Source organism: Aulonocara sp. 'chitande type north' Nkhata Bay, linkage group LG10 (assembly GCF_057382095.1).
Source record: "Aulonocara sp. 'chitande type north' Nkhata Bay isolate Kocher_YH1m ecotype deep benthic linkage group LG10, A_spYH_male_GT1.1, whole genome shotgun sequence".
Taxonomy (NCBI): domain Eukaryota; kingdom Metazoa; phylum Chordata; class Actinopteri; order Cichliformes; family Cichlidae; genus Aulonocara; species Aulonocara sp. 'chitande type north' Nkhata Bay.
The window spans coordinates 5,061,372-5,082,410 of record NC_141353.1 but is presented as its reverse complement, the minus strand read 5'-3'; the positions used below and the strand labels follow the sequence as shown (position 1 = coordinate 5,082,410).

Sequence of the window (21,039 nt, the reverse complement as noted above, 5' to 3'; positions counted from 1 at the left end):
ACATCCACTGCATGGATGCTATCAGTTCGAGACAGACAGCCGGGTCAAGGTATATGTGAGCAACGTAGTGACAAGCAAACCTATCAAGTCACATAAGTTGGAGGAAATTCACAGTGCTACACAGATGGACCCAGAGCTTCAAAAAGCAATCATTTTCATCAGACAAGGGTGGCCTTTGAGAATGGCAAAGAGTTCATCACTGCAAGGCTTCTATGCAGCCAGAAGCCACCTTTCAGAATCAGACGGTCTAGTGCTCTACCACGATCGCATTGTAATTCCCACAGCACTCAGACCCAGTGTCCTTGACCAATTACATGAAGGCCACCAAGGACTAACTAAATGTAGAGAGCGTGCAAGATCAACAGTGTGGTGGCCCACCATTGGACTTCAAATGACACACAAGGTGAGATCATGCAACTTTTGCAGAGAGCACAAGCCTACACAGTGACGGGAACCCCTCGTGACTACTCCTCTGCCCAATGGCCCCTGGCAAACGATTGCAGTACTCGAAAAGACATTGTTGCCCAGTCCAGTCAATAGGGACACGGTTTGCCAAAGGGATGCTCCAAAGGGAGACTGAGGACTATCTCCTTTCTATGTTCTAAGGGCAGAATAATACCTTATCAGGACTGAGGGTAGTCTACCCCTGTGATGTCGTACGTTCTGACAACACTGTTTTATATTTAAAGTACTTTTGTTAAAGGGGAAGATGTTGTGAGATTTATTTTTCTTGTACTAGTAAGGCTACTATGGGGCTGGCCACTAGAGGTCGCTGGAACACTGTATGTTTTTGGAAAATTGATGTAGCCACGTACACTGGTGCTACAGTTCAATAAAAGTAGTCCGTGCTGAATAAACCCTGCGTCTTATTGCCTCCTATCATGACAGAGCTTGAGCAAGATCTTACTATTTCACAGATGTGGCGTATGGCTGAATTGTGTAAGCCTGATTTATACTGTCCTCAATAAATCTGTGTTTGTTTAATATAGGGCAGAAATATGATAAAATACTTATAATTGTAGAGTTTGTTTTCATGGAAAGTGAGAATTTTTTTTGTTTTGAAACAAATAATAATCATTTTTAAATAATCTCTTTAGTCACAATAAATTTGCAGTGAGCAGGAACATTGTGCACTGAATTCCTGTTTTTTTCTAAATGTAGGTATTATCAGCATCCGATAAAGATCCTTCTCAAAAAAAAGTCTTTGCCAAATTTTAGACACATTACAGAAACAGAAGAGCTTCTAAAAGCATCTTGGCCATTTGGCAGCTGTTGAAACACATCCAGACATATTGGAATATTAGGATATATATTATTGGACTGGAATATTAGAAACTACATGTGTATCCCCAGTCAAAATTGCACTCACACAGTAGTCCTGAGGAAATAAACATTTTTGTCTGTCTTTTTTGATAACTTGTAAAAGTCAAAGTTTCCAAAGAATAGATTCAAATGAAAAAAGAAAAAGAAAAAAAACTTGTGTAATTTATCAGGAGTGATCATACTAAATGCAAAACAGAAGCAAATGAACACACAACTGGGGTAGAATGTTTATTAGAATTTGCAATTAGCGATGTAACATTCACCTACATGACACAAAGGAAGTCATAAATATGCTAATATGCACAACTCTGTTGAAATGAGCTTCTTTCATCGGGGGATGATATCCACTGATATATCTCCATGTAGTTGGATAGGGATGAATGCACAGATACCTGTCACTCTGATGACACAGTAAATAAAAGTACAAAATAAACAGAGTCCATATCAAATATTTAGATACACGTAAAAAGAAATTAGAAATAAGTCAGAAGAGCACTGGATAATTAGCAAAAAGCAAAAAGTAAAGAAAAAAAGCTTTGTAATTCACTGCACTGCACCCGTAATAGTATTGTTTCCGCTCCTGTACACGGAGTAACAGTGCTAAGTTGGCAGATAAAAGTGCATGGCTTTTGTATTCAGATTAATCACTTTTTTAATCAGAAACCATACGAAGACGTGTGTGGATGCAGTATGTAGTTTAATTTTTCTGACAGTGTAGTCCTTATGAAAAGAATCAATGTACAAAACCATCACTGGTTAAGAGGTCATTTTATGATTTCAAAAATCAATGAAATTCTGTTAGAATTAAAAACAAGAGAAAGTAAAGTAATGAAGGAAAAGAAAGCAGTAATAACGCTATCACTGTACCAAAGTGGTGTTATGGTCATTATGTCATGCTCCATAAGTGAAGTCTGTTAAAAGTGGGAATCGGCTGTTCCACTTGTTATTCAGATGGTCACCGTTTTGTGGCCTGAGTTTGATGCGCAGGGAAGGGAGGAAGTGAGCTCAGCGAAAGGCAGTAGTTGTAGTTGAGGTGAATATGATAATGTTGATGGTGAGGATCCATAGTTGGTAATGGTAAAAGAGGGGAGGTCATGCAGCTTGAACCAGAGGAAAGTAAGGTCAGAAATGCCCTTGGAGAAGGAAGTTTCCATCACACTGCTGCCTCTGGCTTGGTGGCGCTTTAGGTAGGACACAGGACTGAAGAGGAAGACAGAACAAACTGCCTTGATATAGTTTCCAACATCCAAGAAGTTCAGACAGGCAATATTTCAAGAACAGAAAATGTCCCTGTTTTCCACTGTGCTGTGTAAAACGCTACAAAAGTGAGTAGAAGACTGTGTTTGCATTTACCTTTTAAGATGTAGTCGGTCAGCAGTGTAGGCACCTTCTCACTGTCCTCCTTCATGGCATAGAGTACTGCATGAAAAAAGCAGACAACAAGGCTGAATGTACTACTTCTGCCTTTTATTTGGCTCTATTACAGATGTTCTGGTGTGGTCTTACTCTTTGTGAGCATCTGCAGGTCATCAACAGATGGAGGGGTGCTTTTCTTCTCATATGGAATAACCGTGTTTAGGTACTGAAACAGAATAAAGGTTCAGAAGGCTTTCTCAGACTAATAAGAGAGTAATAAGTAGCCTCTGTTAATCTGAAGGATTACATTTCTCTCTTTTTCTTTTCTTTTAAATTAGACTTTTTTGTTTGTTTGTTTAAATTAGAATTTTGTTCAACCAAAGTGCAATCAAGCTAGTGAGTTACTTGTAGCTTTACATTACAAGTAACATGAGAGTAGTATCAATTTGTCAAGCTACTTTTGACAAAATATCATGAAATTCTGTTAAGTCATGGAGATGTGCCCTGGCATGACGTCAGCCACCTTCGTACTACTGAAATACTGGATTAAGCCTGAAGTCACCAGGATTAGTCCGGCTCCTGTTTTGCAGTATAGCTCTAAGAACACCAAACTTTGAATCTGAACCGTCCATCATTGCAAACCAATCTAAGTACCGAGAAAACCTCTGTCAACATACAGTATACAGTTGGAGATCTTCACCCTTACACCTGCTGGTCTTCTTTCCACAGTGCATTAGCTGAGTTCAGGCCAGCTAAGGTAGCCTTTATTTTCTTTGCACCAGTGAACCTTGAGAAGTCAAAACCATGTAGCTGGTTCCAGCTGGTGGTTGCAGCTGTTCACCAGAGGCATCTAACAGGCTTTCTAGTTTCAGGAGGTTCTCTGACACAGCCGACTGGCCATCCTTACGCCTAAGGATGGCCAGTCGCCTTACACTCACGGCTGACTACAAGAACCAACTGTTCACTTACCGTCTAATGAAACGAGAACGCCTAAATATGTCATTATATAACTTGCTCCATCTGTGAGTATTCATAATGGGTTGGCTCATCTGTGCATGTTTGTTTGGGTTTTTTTGTTTTTTATTTAAAACATTTAAACCTTACCTGCTTGTCATTCCCTGTGCTTCCAAATGTCTGTCTGATGCCTGTTTGTAGAATGTTGGAAATTCCCTCCATGCTGAAACGCTGTAGGACACACACACATACAAAGATATAGTGACCATTATTACAAACTACCAATTCATATGACAAAATTCATTTTTTAAATTATTCTTCAGCAGATTTCAGCATGGTATCATTGTGCAATTTATTGTATATATTGCATCCACTTCCTTAAGCCATCGGTATGCTCATATTAGTTCAGTAACAGAGAGTAAGGTACCAAGAGCCAGACTCACAGCACTCAGACTGCTGCTACATCGAATGGAGAGGAAATCCATTAGGCAGTTTCTCTTTTGCTGGATAGGACTGCACTGGGCAGTTACTGTACATAGATGATGGGTCACAGCCACTTTATAATCTTTCCTGGAAGATAATTTAGAGGCTAATGGCCTTTAGATATCCATTATACTAACAGTTAAAGAGGATGGGGAAAGGAAGAGCTTGCAGGCATTCTTGTTTTACCTTCCTGTAATTTACAGTGAAAAGTTTAAAAAAGAAATCTGCACATTCATAAAATGCCTCATATTGTTAATATTTGAGATTAGCACCATTACCCACCTTAACAAGCATGGTCCCTGTCTTCTGGCCTGTGGAGCTATCGTTGCCTCCATTCACAGGCACTGTCCCTCCCCCCTGCAGGCTCATGGCCTTGTCCCGACGTCTGCGTTTGCTGCTGTCTCGTTGCTCCTTCTGCCTGTTCTGCACCTCCATTAGTGCCGTGATGAATGTGTTCTTCACCTCTTTCTCAAACTCCAGCTCATCACGACGAGCCAACTGGCTGACGAGCTCCTCTGAGTACTCACGGATGGCGACTTCCACCCGGTGCAGCAGCTCAACAAGCGCTGAGCTGGGCATCAGGCTCAGGCCTGCAGGATGGATTTGAGAGCGGAAAGGTTGTGGGAATCATTAGAGTTGAGCAGGATGCTAACAGTAAAATAATATTCTTTGAATAGTCTGACTATTGGGAATCGGTGCCACTGTGACAGTATTAATTACCAGTAATGTATACTAATGCGGCCCAGGGTAATTTTGCTATATGAATAAGGTACTGTTGTATGAATAACATAATGAGCAGTCCCTGATGATAGCTCAGCGTATAAAGGAAGGAAGTGCAATCAGTATTTTGTAAAAAGAACACAAACAAAACAGCAGCTTGGGAGAAACATTTCTGACAATGCAGCTGGTACAGTGTAATCATTATATTACATCGCAGATGCCTAAAGACGTTGTCTGTGGCTGCTCATACTGTAATGCTTTAGCTCAACTGGGAAGTTTTTTTGAATTACAAATTTGATCATGTAAAATGCATGTTGAGGCAGAAAATAATATTATATTACACCCACACTAGATATAGTGCCATAACGTCCATTTACTGCACGTAAAGTCTCCACCATTTAAAAAAGAATTGTGAAATAACAAAATGAATACATGAGTGAATATTGATTTTGAAATTATTATTATTATTTTTATTATTATTTAAATCTCTCTAACTGCAATTAAATTTCACAATAAGACCAAGGCTCTTTAATTAGTATACACTTCCCCCAGATACTTGAAAAAAATAATTTTATCAGCATTATTAAATACTTAATTTCCTAAAAAACACGTTTGTCTTTGATCCATGTATTCATGTATTCGTCCACTGTACAGTATTTACTTGTTTCATATAGTAAAATTCCCGAGAAAAAAAGAATGGTGTTAGAGAGTGTTAGCCAGTTATTTTAAAAAAGAAGACAATGTGAACAAAACAGCTGGTTTCTTCATGGTTTTGCGTAACTATTTTTAAATCCCTGTAGAACGGAACCGTGTAAGCTAGCGCAATAATTTTTTTTGTATATGAAACCAGAGGAGTTTCCTTCCACATATAGCTTTTCAAAAATTGCATAAAAAAATGCACTTTTTTGCAATTTATGTAGTTACTATGGACTTAATGCATACATATTATTAAAATATGGGCTATAACAGTTGTATTGATGCATAGCAACTTGAAATACTCCCAAAAATGGCACTACAGCATGTAAAAATATAAAGTAAGCTCTTGCGGCCTTGGTTCTATGGTAGGTCTTAAAGGGTTAAACATGAGGTGTTTCCACCACTTTGGTACATGTGACCAATTTGCAAGGTGATTATTGTGCAGGGTGTTCATATTATGACACACATATCGTGTCAGTCACGGGGCAATTTTTTTGTCATTACATTGCAACTGTGAATCTAAACTATATAAAAAGGCTTTTGACTCCAAATATCTATCTGTATCTGTAACCTTTTGAGTGCTCTTCTCAATGGTGGAAAAGTAGAAGTACAAATAGCGTAAAAGTAGCTGAAAACCACTAAAATATGGAAGCAACATTTAGATATAGTAGCCAAAAAAGAAAGGTTTATTTTACTCATTTAGTGTTGTGGGTGGCTTAATTTATTGTACAACCACCATTTTACTTTGTTTTTAATATGGTGATTTCTCAGTGCAGCCAAAATTTCATGTTTGCTAAAGTTAGCTTGGTAATGCTAACTGACATAGCTGATAATCCCTGCACAGATGCGCATGTGCTGCATGTTTAATGCTGTTTCTGTTGATGTTTCTTTAAGAAGGTTAACTAATTATTATTTACAGTTTTTAGTTGTAAAGAAAAGTTATTGACCTCTTAAACTCTCATCTTCAAACTAACTAAATGAGATAACTAATGTACACAGATGGATAGTTATAGTTGTATTTGAGACTTATTTTTCCCTGAACATTGTATCTTTGCGTTAGGTTTAAATGGATTCATGTTGGAGCTTTTATGAAAAGGGTGATTATAGTTTTTAGCTTTAACTGATGATAATACCAAATAAGAGTCACACCTTTGGTATTTTATTACTATCTTGAGGTATGTACCTTAATTTTGACCTAAAGGATGACTTTAATAGGAAATTATCACATTTCTGACATGCTACTTAACAGAAAATATGCACTTGTTATGAAGTCTAGTCTATTATATCTAGTCTACGAGGTAATCCTGAACGATAGCATTAGAATAAATTAGTTAAAACAGCTCAGTCAGGACATTGCATAAGTCAAATGAAAATAAGAAATAACCAGAAACATGGATTATTCACAGCTTTACCTTCATAGGAGCAGTTGTTGTTTGAAGCCTCTGACAGCTGCCTGATCTCTTCTAGCAGGGACAGATTGGTCCTGGAGGAGGAGTGACTGACCTCTTCCTCCTCATCCTCCTCAGTTTCACCAGGATCTGGAGAATTCTCCATCATTTCAACTATCTCCTCAATGACCTTGAACACAGAAATGGAGGGATTCACAAATAAACAAGCTGACCAATCTGTTTAAAGAGTTTACACCCTACAAGCATGACTGAGGATTTATCTATTAATGAGTTTCTGTGGACTTTACTTTTGTGTTTCTGTGTTTTTAACTAGATTTTGTTATTGTTTCTCCCTCTTTTAATGTTAATGTACTTATTTTTATTTTAACTTATTTGCATTTTTCTGTGTAATTTTGAGTATGTATTACTTTAAGACATTTTGGGGGTGTCCCCCTTTTAATCTGTAGTGGTTCAGTCCAGAATCTATTTGGGCTGTGGCTTAACCAATTAGCCAATTAGCCAGTACCACCTCGTTAAATTTAATTGGTCAACTTGTTTATTTGTGAAGGTGTGATTGGTCCACTTGGATTTTTTCTGTTTCCTGTTTTTTATTTAAACACAAACTGTTTGACATTTTGCAATGACGCTGATGAAGGCATGACGCTGATGAAGGCCACAAGCTGAAACGTGTTGGTCACAAAAAATTTGGCGTTCACTTGATTTTTACACACACACACTCAGACCTGATCTGCTGTGATAAGAGGTTCTTCATTCAGGCAGTTGGCATTGTCGTTCTTCTCATTCATCTCCTCCTCCTCTTTTTCATGAATCTGCAAATGATAAATTATGCCAACAGATTACTGTGGTGAGGATGCCAGCAAGAGTCAAATGCTGATGTCTTTGCATTGGAGTAATTGATGAAAATACACATTCAAAAAAAAAAAAATCAATTGGTGTGTTTGAATGACAGCTCATTCAGGAGTTGTGTTCATTTTTTCCCTGCTCTGTCCAGCAAAAAATGGTAGACAGATTCACTTTGGCAAGTAGAGTAGTCTGCGTGAGCGTGCTTGTGTTCATAAAGTTTCTCCATTTAATGTTTAATAATGGGTGTCAGGAGCTCAGCCCCATCCCCCAGGACCTGAAGCAGTAGACCTGGGCCCCAGAAATGTAGAGGCCCTCCAGAGCGTGAGAGCCCCAGGTGGACCACCACAGGGACAACCGCAGTTCCCACTCAGAGAAGAGCAAAGGAGAGCCCTGGGAGGGGTCACCCAGCAGCCACAGTGCAGACGCCCCAGGTGACTGCAGCGACAAGCTCACAGACTCCACTGGCTACACCGGAGCAGACCAAGCCCGAGACCCAAGGACACCCCAACCCCCACCAAGAGCAGACAAATCCAGGGGGCCCAGGTCCCACCAAGCAGCCACCAGGAACAAGCCAGTACAGAACCGAGCATCCAGACCCAGATACCGAGAAGTACCAATGCACCAGCAGATGGGGGCAACAGTCACTGGCAGGGAATGTGTCAGGGGGAAATAGGCCCCCACACCTGAGGGAGCCTGAGATGTTCTAAGAGAGAGGGGGAGGGTGACATGTACACATAGACAAACAGGCAGACACACACCCTCTTTGGAGACACACAGAAATGGATGCCGTACACACACTTTATACTCCCAGGTCCAAACACCAATAACCCCCAGATAGGCAATCAGCCCCCAGATTCAGGAGATGCCTCCCCTTCAGTCTGGGGTGGAGACAAGCAGACCATCCTGGTCCCCACATCAGGAGAGCAGCCCTCCAGCCCAGACCCCAACTGGCCACTTGAGTTCATTTCTAAGTCTGATGTTTAAATATTTAAAAGGTTTTACATAATTTACTGTTACATTACTATCACATTTTAAAAACCACTTACTCATTCCATTTTTAAAAGCATGTAAATAGACTGCATCCTGTTTACGTGTGGAATTGAAGGAGGAGGCTAGAGAGAGGGTGTCTGTCTCCTGAACCTGAACTGTGAGCAGGATCCACAGGAGGAGATATTTTTGTGAAATATCTTTACTCCTCACAACGTTTCCTGGACCTTTTACGTTAGTGATACATGAATCACCTCTGGTGGTCCACAAAGGTACTGTAGATGGGCTACAGCACTAACAGAACAGTTTGAAATGACTCGCAAGTATATTGAGTTAAATATTTTTTATAAATGTATTTATCGATATAAAAAGTGAATAAAACATTCGAATAGGAGCTGGTTAGTTTGTGATATTACTCATTAGCCTGACCTAAATTTGATGCTCTTGTATTGACGTTTGTGTCCCAGTGGCAGATGGGTCACTATGACTGAGCATTAGCAAGCTATAGTGAAACAGCCTATGTTTTTATATTTTTCAAATAACATTTGAGAAATACATCACTTTCTCTTGAACTTTTATTGAAGATGAATTTTCTGATTTTTAAGTTGGCTGCAGCGCTCTTGACTTTGATCATGGCTGCTCTAGCAACGTTCAAAACTTATGGGTTTCCATTAAGCCTCAGCTATACTTTGTCTGTGGTGCTATTGAGCAAATAGATAGCATGATCACATATGATGGTGCATGTACCAAACATTTTTTTAATTAAGCACTGTTACCATACGTTTTATTATCAACTTAGCATTTAACAGTTTATCCATTCCTCCATGCTGATACAATAATGAGAAAGTGATAAATATCCATGTTACAAAAGGAAAATCTATTTTGTGGCTCAACTCATTTCGAGTTAAATAGAACCACATTTTTATAATATTTAAAAAGTGTGGCAGGAGAAACAATCAGAGGTATAAATGCAGAGAAAAGATTGTCCTCACAGGAAGCTGTCATATGTTAAATATTTTGTGTCTCTCTAGGTATAAAACTTTTAGCTTGAAGGCATGAATGTGATACATTTCCACAGCCACCCTCTGCTCCTGTGATAACCACAGCTCCTCTGGCCTTCACCAGTCCAAACATGGCGTAGAACACTAAGTGTCTGCTGTCCAGCTGAATCTGACAGGCAATCAAGGAAACAGAGGAGGAGGAGGCAGAGCTTAGCTGAATGCCAGACCAGTCACGAGTGGTCAGGCATGCTTTCAATTGTCAGCATGAAATGAATTTTACAGGAGCAGAAACTAGTCATACAATTCATTTTAGCACATCGAGATGGAAAATAATGACACACAGCATTTGTCTTTAAGAAAAGCATCATTATTATCCTTACAAACACAGAAATTAGTGAATGTAGTTAACCATTCATAGCAAGCGAATAGACCAACATGTAAATATTTGACTGTGAGGTGAATTTTCTGGGTCAGACGTGTTCATGTAAGGATGAAATGTGTAAACAAACATTAGAGTGGACCAGAGAATGAGCTTCCCATTCATTCAGCACCCACATTACACCACAGTGCTAAGGATGCTCATCAGAATAGTTTGCTATCAGTTCAGTGTATTCGTTTATATTTAATACTAATTTACAGCAAGAGTCATCTCAAGGTGCTTTTTTACTATTGATGAGAATAAAAATTTGCATATAAATAGTGCAAAGCTATTCCTACATGTATATTATATTATATTAATTAGATTTAAACTAAACATGAAGGCGTGGCATGAAATGTACCTCCTGGTCAGAGATATTGCCGTTGATTCCTTCCGAGTCGGTGCCGTCCCAGGTGGCGATGTAGTTGTCAGTTAGAGCATCCCACACACTGCAAAACAACACAGACCCATGTCAAAATGCAAACCTACTCAAGCAAATATCAAAAAGAAGTATAAAGACACAATTTTTGCCCTCAGCTTTTGCCCTCAATAGATTTGTTTTTCTGATTGTAAAAAGCCATGTACTCAGCCCTATGTTCAGCATTCTGCAACTCAGTCAATATTTCATTGTGGTGGAGTTCAGGGCTGCAGGGCAGCAGTGCACAATAGAAAAGAAGTGCAGCTTACTACGTGTTAAACGGTATCCGCAGCAGAGATTTAGATAAAGTTCCTCACATCATTGTACAAAGTGTTCTCCAACTCTCCCAGCGTCTGTCTGAGGCAGAGTGAAGTAAAAACTGGGAGAGAAGTGTCCTTTGTGTCTGAGCTTGTGTGTGTGTGTGTGTGTGTGTGTGTGTGTGTGTGTGTGTGTGTGTGTGTGTGTGTGTGTGTGTCACTCAGAGGTTGGCTGAGGCCTGTTTCCCTGCTCCCAGTGGCACTGCCTCTGCCTGCTTACACAGTGGACTCCATTGAGCTGGCAGCTTACCTCACCAGTCATGCCTGTGTGTCATGGCTGCTCACACCAGGCCAAAGATTAGTTCTAGTTTTCCTAAAAGTTAACAAAGCCTGATGGCACCTCTCTGGGTTTTCAGAGGTATATTTGTTGCCAATGCGATTCTAATTTGCAGGATCATTAACAGCTCTGGTCGCAGAGTTTGCCTTTTTATATTAATGTGGCAGTACGCTACAAAGTGATTTCAAGTGCATTGGTATTGCTTTAAAACTAAAGAGCTTAAATCAGAATACAGGGGAAAAAAACTGCTTAGAAGTGTCAACAACACACCACAATCACACTGTAGACACAGTGCACAGCTGCACTGAGTGTACTGTAAGTGTTCAGGCAACATGCTGTAACTTGCACTGTACTGTATTTTCTAACTGTTGGATTTCTATTCTGTTATACAGTATTAAGGACCTTCTGACCAACAAAATATACTGTGCACCCCTTCAGGATACCAGATTTTAACTAACTAACTAATATAACTAATATCCTCGATGCATGAAGGAGCGTTTCCGCAGGTCCTTCCTCCCTGCAGCTGTCAGACTGTACAATCAAAACAACAATCATAGATGTTTACATCTGCGCTTTAACTACAATAATTTAATCAACCGATTTACACTACAACCTGGGTTTGCCTCTTATCTGTTGTTAATTTTATTTAATTTAATAACTGTACAGTACTCTGTTTATAGTAACTATTGTCCTTAATGTAAATGTGTAAGAAAAAATGTGTATATTTCTGTTCTGTGTCCTGTGTACTGTTTGTTATATATGTGTCTTTCTGGCTGCTGTTACAACCAAATTTCCCCTTGTGGGACAATTAAAGGATAATTCTATTCTATTCTAATATATTGTTACAGGATACAGTATCTTATTCTATATAAGATTTTTATCTAATCTTTCCTTTCTTTAACAGCCTTGAGCTAGTCGCACATGCTTTCAAATCCAGATGGGATTACTGCATTTAGTACTGCACTAATATCACAGATGAGTATGTGCCAAGGGCAGTGCTAGTAAGAACATTTTTTACTATTTCAGCCTGGTTACACACTGAGTCTAGCTAGCTGACTGGTGGCTGTAGCTTTATATAACACTTCAAGTGGTACCAGTCTTCTTATGTGATGCTTTTTCCTATAAATAAAACTGAAGAATTGAAATGCAGTAAAGCCAACGTAACCAGTCACAACCACATCAGAAACCAGAGCAGCACATGAAGAGCACGTTCTGTGTTTATAACACATGGTTGGTCATCTGGCCTACAGGGAGTGGAGGTCCATGTTCCAACGCTGTCCTGCTGTGTTTCCTGGCCTGCAGCCACACAACAGGAATCATTCTGTTTAAATTTCTAGCTCTCCATCAGCTTGACAGATTCACTCAAAGCTGAGTTTCAGATCAGGGACTGCAGGGATTACTCCAAAATGTGCCACATAGGGTTTTCAACCAAGCTGCAGATTTAGACTGGTGATTAGTTTTGTTGGTGTGTCAGCTTCTCCTGTTTGCTCCTGTGTGACATAACAAAACGCAAACCTTCCAGTTTCATTAACACCAGTACCACCTCTTCATGGGACAAACTCTTCTGAGGAACATGGAACACTCATGTATGTCTGATTGAAATGTATTTCTTATGGTTTCCTTATTTATGACACTAGTGTATCAATCCACCCACTGCCTTTCACTCTGCTCTGTACTCACTCAGAGCTTTATTAACCAATAAAAGCTCACTTTTCTCACCAGAAATTAATCATTGCTCAAAGTCATATAATCCTTTCCAAAAAACTCTGCTGTCACACCTACAGTCAAGCTATATTTAGCATGATTCAGAGAACGCCTCAGAAGCTGCTAGCAAGAGGAGGAGGCTCTGGCAGTCAGAGGAGAGGCAGAGACTGGGACAGAGCCAAAGCCAACTGAGGCGTACGACGCTGCACGCTGAATAATTCAGCATGCAGCCTGACATGGTGGAGGTGGGGAGGGTGGGGTCACAGTGCTGATTGACTGCATGTTTGGGGATGTTGTGGTCTGTGTGTGGAAATGTTTTGGCTTTTGTTCCAGGCTGCCAAGTCGTTTCAGCCTCCAGTGTGTGTGTTGTAAATGGAAGCATAATGAGCATATTGCTAACTGATTAACATGAAAGGCTGTTCTTTTTTTTATGTCTGTTGATATTCTACCTCCTGTATTTCTTTAGGGGACTAGGCATGTTTCTAAAAATGTTCTTTCATATACTTTCTATGTCAACATAACTGTAGCAGAGATCCTGCAGGTTCACCAAGGGACAGAAAATTTAAAGACAGAATATAGATTAATAACTTTTTCACTCAAACATTATTTTTTTTACGATAATTCCAAATAAAACAAACCCTTGTAGACTGTATCTGCAGTAACAGAAACTGACTTTATTTTTTTTCTGTTTTTAAAGGGATTTTAGCTGGGTTTAGAATTGGTGCCTCAAGTTAAGCTCAAATTGTTCTGGGTTCGTTATAGTTTACACACTGAACAGTGTCACATCCTTTATTACCACAGCTGTTTGGAAATACACAGTAACAGATGACTAAAGACTGAAAGATTCCAATAAGTAAACCTTGCTTCAGATATTGTGTCACTTACTCTTCATCTTGCAGTCGCTCCTCGTCCTCCTGATTGTGTGACTGGTTGCGTATGGGCGCCAGGCCCTCCGTCTTGGTGTTGTAATTGTGGAAGCACACATTGAGCTTCTCGTCAAACTCATTTACCAGGTCCTCCATTGACTTGAAGCTCATCATCTCAGAGAAGTTTTCCAGTTCAGAGAACTCCTCACGGGTGATGGAGGCCAGGGGGACGGTGGTGGTGGTGGAGTAGGAGTCGTTGATGAGGCTTTGGTCCATCTCATCCATCCTACAGGGCCGGAGGTCCTCAAACTCCTCATCTAAGCACACAAGAGGGGCTTCCATAGTGTCCCCTATCAAGTTAATGTCTGAGTCCTGCAGGAAACAGAGTCATGCAGCATTTAATGAACTGATTTTGCTGAATTTTGAAGGGCTTTTAAATTCAAGACATTTTAAGTTTGAGCATATGTTGCTTAATAAGCCAAGGCCACAAATGTGTTTAAAGAAAAGACCTGGTCAGTCACAGCACAAAGGTTTTTCGTGATTTCCATCTGTCCCCATCTGCTTTATTAACCAGTGTCCCAGAAGGATTTATCTGGTCTAGCATAAATCATGCCTCTCTGTCCTCATGTGGAATGACACCAGCACGTCTAGACAAAGAGGAGATAGAGGTAGGTGTGCCAGAAGGGGACCAGGTCCCAGGGGGGACCGAACCAGTTTGCTTTACTGGTAAACCAGTTAATTAAGTACACCAACAATGATTTAACTGATGAGCACTTCAATATTCTGGGACATGAAATTATAGAACCATTTGACAAAGTACATTGTATATTATAATCGTGCTATTTTTGTGTTGGTCAAAGCTTTGCTTGATATACACTGAAAAAATACTGAAAAAATAATTTTGGATTACATGAACATTTTCCATGCAGTTTTATTACATAATTGAACTGTAAAATATTTAATGGAATCTGGCCAAATCATTGGTGTCTATTCAGTTTATACCAAGCACATTTTCCTTAATGATTAATTATTTGAATTAAAAAAACAAACCCAAACCTTTGATTCCATACATTTCAGCTGATTATTATTTTTTAATGGTTGTTTAAGAGCAATTTTAACCCACACCACAACCTTTCCTGGACATAACCATGCTTTTTATTACCTAAACCTAACCAATCAGGTTGAGATAGCATACATAAACACTAGGGGTGCAACAATACTCGTATCGATATTGAACCATTCGATACAGTGCTTTCGGTTCGGTATGCATATTTATCGAACAATACAAAATGTTTTATTTATTCGATCAACTTTTCTTCTGACGATGCTGTCTGTGTTGAGCGCTCAGTGGATCTGCGTTCGACTACTCCGCCTAGGCTGCACTGTCGAGCGCAGATCCACTGAGCGAAGCGCAAGCTAGCAAGACAGAAGCTAAGCTCGTTGCAACATGGCAAACTGAACCTCCCCCACCCTCATTCAGATCTGGCCTTTGGAACTATTTTGGTTTCCATGTGAAGCATAACCCTGATGGTAAGCGCGTCATGGACAAAAGTCAAACAGTATGTCGGATGTGCCACGCAATGCTCAATTGGTGGGAACTAGTACGCTAGCGCAGTTAGCTTGTTAACCTGTTGACACCATCCAGCCCCACGCAACGGACGATCCGAGTTAACTCGTTAACGGAGATTTGCCGCGTTATGGCGTTAATGTCATTTTAACGAGATTAACACTGACAGCACTAGTGGGAACACAACGAATATGACTGCACATTTACGCCGACATCATCCTAGTGCAAAGACAAGTGGAAGCAGACAAAAACAACAAGCATGCATGCTACAAACTTTACCTGAGTCATTTAGACAGCCGTTAGCACATGATTCTCCCTATGGGGACCTGATATGTTTAATATGCTGCTGAGAGTATAGCCCAGAAGAAGCGTATAGTATAGCTTTTATTTTGGAAAGAGACATTTCTCTGTAATAAACTCTCTTTTCCAAAGAGTGATTTCTCGATCAGATAGATTAATTTTTTTTATTATTTTGTTGTTTCAGCAACATGAAATTTAAAAACTGTACTTTTGAGTTAAAATATATATTTATAATTTTAATAAATGACAAATTAAAAAGGCATGAACATTTTTTTGTATCGAAAAAATATCGAACTGTGACACCAAAGTATTGAATCGAACCGAACCGTGAATTTTGTGTATCGTTGCACCCCAAATAAACACATACTATACTGCTACTATAGACATACAATATAAGGATCCATATAATATTGATACATTTCATTTTCTGTTAATTAACTAAACTAATTAACTATCAATGTATCGTTTGTTCACAATAAATGTTACCTGAAGACGTTCTTCTCATTCAGATGGACTGACTCATGTTCCAGTAGTGGTACAAACATATAGGTAAGGATCATTTTTTAACACTATCATAACGCTTTTACTTCAGACTTCAGAGCAGTATTTCAAAATGTTTTAGAAAATAAACAAATTTATTGGTAAAATTTTACTAAAACACAAGTGACCATTAGAGTTTCAAATTGCAGCTTTTTTGTGTTGATTGTTTTATTATAGTACCGTATTTTTCAGACTATAAGGCGCACTTAAAATTCTTTAATTTTCTCAAAATTCGACAGGGTGCCTCATGTATTAATTCTGGTTGTGCTTGACCTCGACCGATTTTATGTGGTACACGGCATGGAAAAATATGTCAAAATGTTTTAGTACGACTTTGGTAAGCTACGAAGCTGCACCGCTTGATGGATTGTCGGAGCATTACGGCTACGGTAGTCAGCCTCGCAGAGTAATACGTACTGTGCGAGAACATAATATTGTGGTATCTGTATAAGGACCCCAAAATGGCACCTGTTAAGAGACATGCTTACGAAGCAGATTTCAGTCACGTTTTGTTATAATTCCGTGTGCCTTAAAGTCCGAAAAATACGGTATTTACCTTGGTATGTTTCATTTTTTCCTGTGAAATTAAGCTTAGCTTCAGAAGAACAGAGAAAACTTACAGGATGAGGTATGTTAAATGTTCCCTTTGAGAAATTAGTTCTCAGATTCTTATATTCAAAAGTTTATTCCATTAGTTTGTGGTTTAGCTTATGTTCCAGAGTTGGTGCCTAGTGTCAAACTTGATACCAAAATGTGGAAAAGATTAATAGAATTTATCTATTTAAATTGGTGAATTACTGTTACTGTTTACACAGTTTGTAGTAAAAATATATAAATAAATATCATACTTCAGTTAACTTAACTGAAGAGTAAAACCAGTATACACTGATAAATGTTAATTAAAAATAGTATGTGTATGTGATTTAATTTAATAAAACCAGAGAGAGTGAAGGGTGCTGACAGTCAGTGCTGGAGTACATCTTTTCTGACAAGTTGTGCTTTGCTCAGGCTGCCTGACGCAGGGTCAGACAGCAGTGAGGACTAATTTAGCTCCTTTGTGCTTTGCTGGACTGTGGCCTGGCGTAAATGGGTAAGTACAGAGAAGTCCATTTAAAAACAAGCTTGTTCGAGCCTCTTCCTTCTCATCGCTGCACTCAGCAAAGTGCTGCAGCCGGATATCGTCTTTCAGAATCTCTCCCTTACTTTCTTACTCTCCTCACTGTGTAGCTCGCTTACTTTGTTTGTTAGTGATCTCCCATTAATGGTCTTAACTCTTGTTTCAGTCCACACTGCAGTAGAAGACAAACACATACACATGTAATGGTGACTGACAACTTGTGTCTGTCAATAGGCCAAATTAGGTGGATCTGGTCTCCCAAATAAGGAGCACAGACATGGAAATTAGTGGCTGACTCAAACCTCGCCGTGGGGACTCTTTGTAGGAGGAATTGATGAACTGCTGCTTGAAAATCTGGCAGGCTAAGAACAAAAATTGCAAATTAAATTTCTTAAGAACACTCGTCCCATCATGCAGTAGCCTTTCTGCTTACTGCTGGGTCAGTTTAAGCTGGATGTGGAATATTTTGCCATGGCACAGGAAAGGTGGGAGTTTACAGCATCCTTAAAAATGGTGACAGTATAGAGATGGAGCTGTTAGAGATGTGCAGGTACCTGTATCTGTGTGTCAGCTTTTTTTGTATGTGACCTTCACAGAGAGTGGTAGTGGTCTCAGGTGTGCATGGAAGTGCCAACTGCCTGAACTCATCAGAGGTCATTTAATGCAATGGAACCAAATCTCTAATTCTATTTTTGAGTAGCAACTGCTGAATCAGACAAATCAAAGAGCAGCTCCCTTGCTCTTTTTTTCTAAAGAATTCTTTTATCCTCATTCTTTTGCTCAATTCATTTGAGCATTTTCAAATGATGCCTTGTTAAGTGCTTTTAAAAATAATAGGCTGTGGTGTATTAAGAATATAGAATAAAATGTCACATCTTTTACAGCAATCATTGTTTTAAGCTTATAAAAAAGTCATATCAATGTGATTTTGTCCCACATAAACTGAAAAGGATTCCTTTTAAAATCAATATTTACTGCCATGACAGAAATGGAAATCAAGCAAGTGCATGTCATCAGCTCATCAGAGGAAGGGGAAAAAAAGAGGTAATGGGGGAGGGAGAGAAGAGAGGAAACCATGGTTACAAGGCAAAGATGGTAGCAAGATGCAAACGAGGGTCCGGAATAACGGGAAGGACTGGAAGAACAGACATCGGGATTAGAGTGCAGACAAGAAGACAGATTACCTGTGGTTAGAGGAGCCGTTTTTGTCCTGGCGTGGTGTGTAGGCAGGATCTTCTCAGAGAAGAAGAACAGGCACCTCCCTTCACAGCAAAACCCAGAGATGAGCAGCAGCAGTCGCATTCATTCCAGGGTGAAAAAACAGAGCGAGAGGAGAATTCAGGGAGGTGAAGTGTAGTGTGAGCTTTGGTCTGTATCCCTACCCTCACCCGTTAGCCCACAGACACCCTTATCTGTCCTCCTACAGCCCGTTGTTTTCCAATCAATAGGCAGCCAACCCAGCTCATTCAGAGCCTGCGCACTGCCAGGTCCTGTGACGATATCAGCTCTCCTCACCCTCCCTTTCCCCACGCTTGCTTCCCTCACTAACCTCTCTTTCTCTCTTTGTCCCAGCCCCTTCCTGCTCTCCCTGCCTGCCAGCATTAATTCCCTAATATTCATGAAGTAGGAAGGAGGGGAGGCAAGGGGCTTTGGTAGGAGATGATGCTTGTAGCGAGGTAGCCCACTGTGTACACACAGTGTGAGCATCTTTTCTTTTGTTGTCTGCTTTGACATTCTGCCATAGACCTGAACACACAGAGAGGAAAATATAGCTTAAAATTAATTTATAGATATATACATATATACGAAAAACATCTTAAAAACATGCTTTGTTTTTTAAATGATGATGGAAATGCAAAGGAAAATGCAGAGATAGACACAAGGTAATGATTCATATACTGGAATATAAACCAGTGGCACTCTTAGGTTTTCTCATGTTTTCTCACATATACAAGTCAGATTTATCTTCAGTCCCCTTTTGAGTTGTTCCAAAAGGAAGATTAGGGGGAAACAATCTGCCTGTTAAAATATGAATTTATCTTTGAGTAGCTCAGGGTTTCACAAGAATTTCTGCATATGTTTAAATTATGGTACACATATCTTTTTGGGTTTGTAAGTCTGCCTGAACACAAGAAGGCAGGAATACTGAGATAAACTAGGAAGCTCAAAGAAACCTGGTTCACAACTTACCTATCTCCAAAAAGTTTACATAGCATTCCAAAGAGTTGGAATACTATGTAAGACACAAACAAAAACAAGATTTACAAATCTGTTAAACCCAAACCTGTTTACTTTAGAACATAGAAAACATATGAAATGTTTGAACTGAGAGATTTTACTGTTTGTTACTATTAGCTCATTAGCAAGTGGTGCTAAAAAGAAACAGCTTTGTAACTAGATGAGTTAATACCATGTAACATGACTGGGTATAATCTACAAAATGCATCTACAAAATGTTGAAAAATTTCAGAATAAGAAGTCAAATTGAACAGGATACAGAAACCATCTTCTCCCAGCCAAAGTTTATTTGAAAAAGAAACTTAAAATGACCTCATGTTTTTCCTTAAAGGATGCATTTTCTCATATTTGGCAGCAGTAATAAACAATGTGATGCCTTTTTCATCCAAGCCTGTGATTTAAATCCAGTTAATCCCTACTTTCGACTCTGTGGTCAAGGTTTAGACCTTTCAGAAAGGTCCATCTGGGCCAGTATGAACATGTGCACTCACATAACAGTTTGTATGTTACTGTCACACTCTGATGCTCAAGTTTCCAAATATCAAAACAAGATCTTCACTTCGGCCAGGAACATCCAGCTCTGAGCAATACATGAGAGGACTAGACTTATTAAAGGTTTCACAGAAAATTAGCAACCAGAGAGAGTTCTGTGCATGCTCTGTGTGTTTTCCCACTTATTTTAAACAGTGATGCTGTGATATTATTTGGACATTTTTCCTGCAACCCAGCACTTCATGAATATTTTCATTTTGTATTTGGTGACAACCATACAAATGAAAAAATGTTATTGAATAATATCCTAGAACTGAAACTGGCAGCTTCAGCAGTCACAGGCAGAGAGGAGTGTTGCGTATGACGTCAATACATAGGAGGTGCTGCCCTGGCCTGCTCACAGGCGTGCAGTGTAAAATCAGCATGCGCACTGCAACAAGCCAACAAAAGCCTGCACACACCATCTTCATTAGCCTGCGTGAGCAGCTGCTTCTTCAAGTGAAAAAGAGAAAAAAAGGAAGAAAGGAGACATGTCCTGTCAGAGGCCTCGCAGTACTACAGCAACACAGCTCACACAGTCCAGACTGGTTGCCATGGTTATACTGTAACAGCACTGGAAGAGGAATAACTCCATAAATAAATAAATATATATATATATATATATATATATATATATATATATATATATATATATATATCCATCCATCCATCCATTCGCTTCCGCTTATCCTTTTCAGGGTCGCGGGGGGCGCTGGAGCCTATCCCAGCTGTCATAGGGCGAAAGGCGGGGTACATATATATATATATATATATATATATATATATATATATGCTAAACAAGGGTGGAGGAATTTGTGTGCAAATAGTCATGAACTACTACACAAATAAAAGTATTTTATTTGAAAATGGGGATAATAAATGCACAACGTATAAAAGAGTGCGTGTTCCTGTGTTATTCCACGTAAACATGTTGCTATCACGCCTCAGTGATGAACACACCTTCAACCCACGAA

The 21,039-nt window shown here is 39.4% G+C and overlaps 2 protein-coding genes across 3 annotated transcripts in view; both read right to left on the bottom strand.

Moving 5' to 3' along the window:
* Nucleotides 1-1,538: 1,538 nt before the first annotated feature.
* fez1 (fasciculation and elongation protein zeta 1 (zygin I)) lies at nt 1,539-14,114 on the bottom strand. 2 transcript variants are annotated; one of them, XM_086307892.1, is made up of 9 exons: nt 13,792-14,114; nt 10,552-10,639; nt 7,664-7,750; nt 6,945-7,110; nt 4,399-4,706; nt 3,784-3,864; nt 2,830-2,905; nt 2,677-2,742; nt 1,539-2,523 (listed from the first exon to the last, which is right to left on the bottom strand). In XM_086307892.1, exons 1-9 carry the CDS (start codon nt 14,112-14,114, stop codon nt 2,507-2,509), a joined length of 1,212 nt encoding a protein of 403 aa, XP_086164018.1. In that variant the 3' UTR covers nt 1,539-2,506. The 2 variants fall into 2 exon arrangements, with proteins under 2 accessions (XP_086164018.1, XP_086164019.1); XM_086307893.1 differs by lacking the exon at nt 13,792-14,114 and adding an exon at nt 10,926-10,968.
* cfap58 (cilia and flagella associated protein 58) overlaps nt 14,110-21,039 on the bottom strand; it is a 28,489-nt gene continuing 21,559 nt past the window's right edge. The window contains exons 19-21 of the mRNA XM_086307891.1: nt 18,846-19,042; nt 18,481-18,558; nt 14,110-14,144 (exon numbers count right to left, since the gene is read on the bottom strand). Coding sequence (XP_086164017.1) covers nt 18,534-18,558; nt 18,846-19,042 — 222 coding nt within the window. The 3' untranslated portion in view covers nt 14,110-14,144; nt 18,481-18,533. The remainder of the gene's footprint in view (nt 14,145-18,480; nt 18,559-18,845; nt 19,043-21,039) is intronic.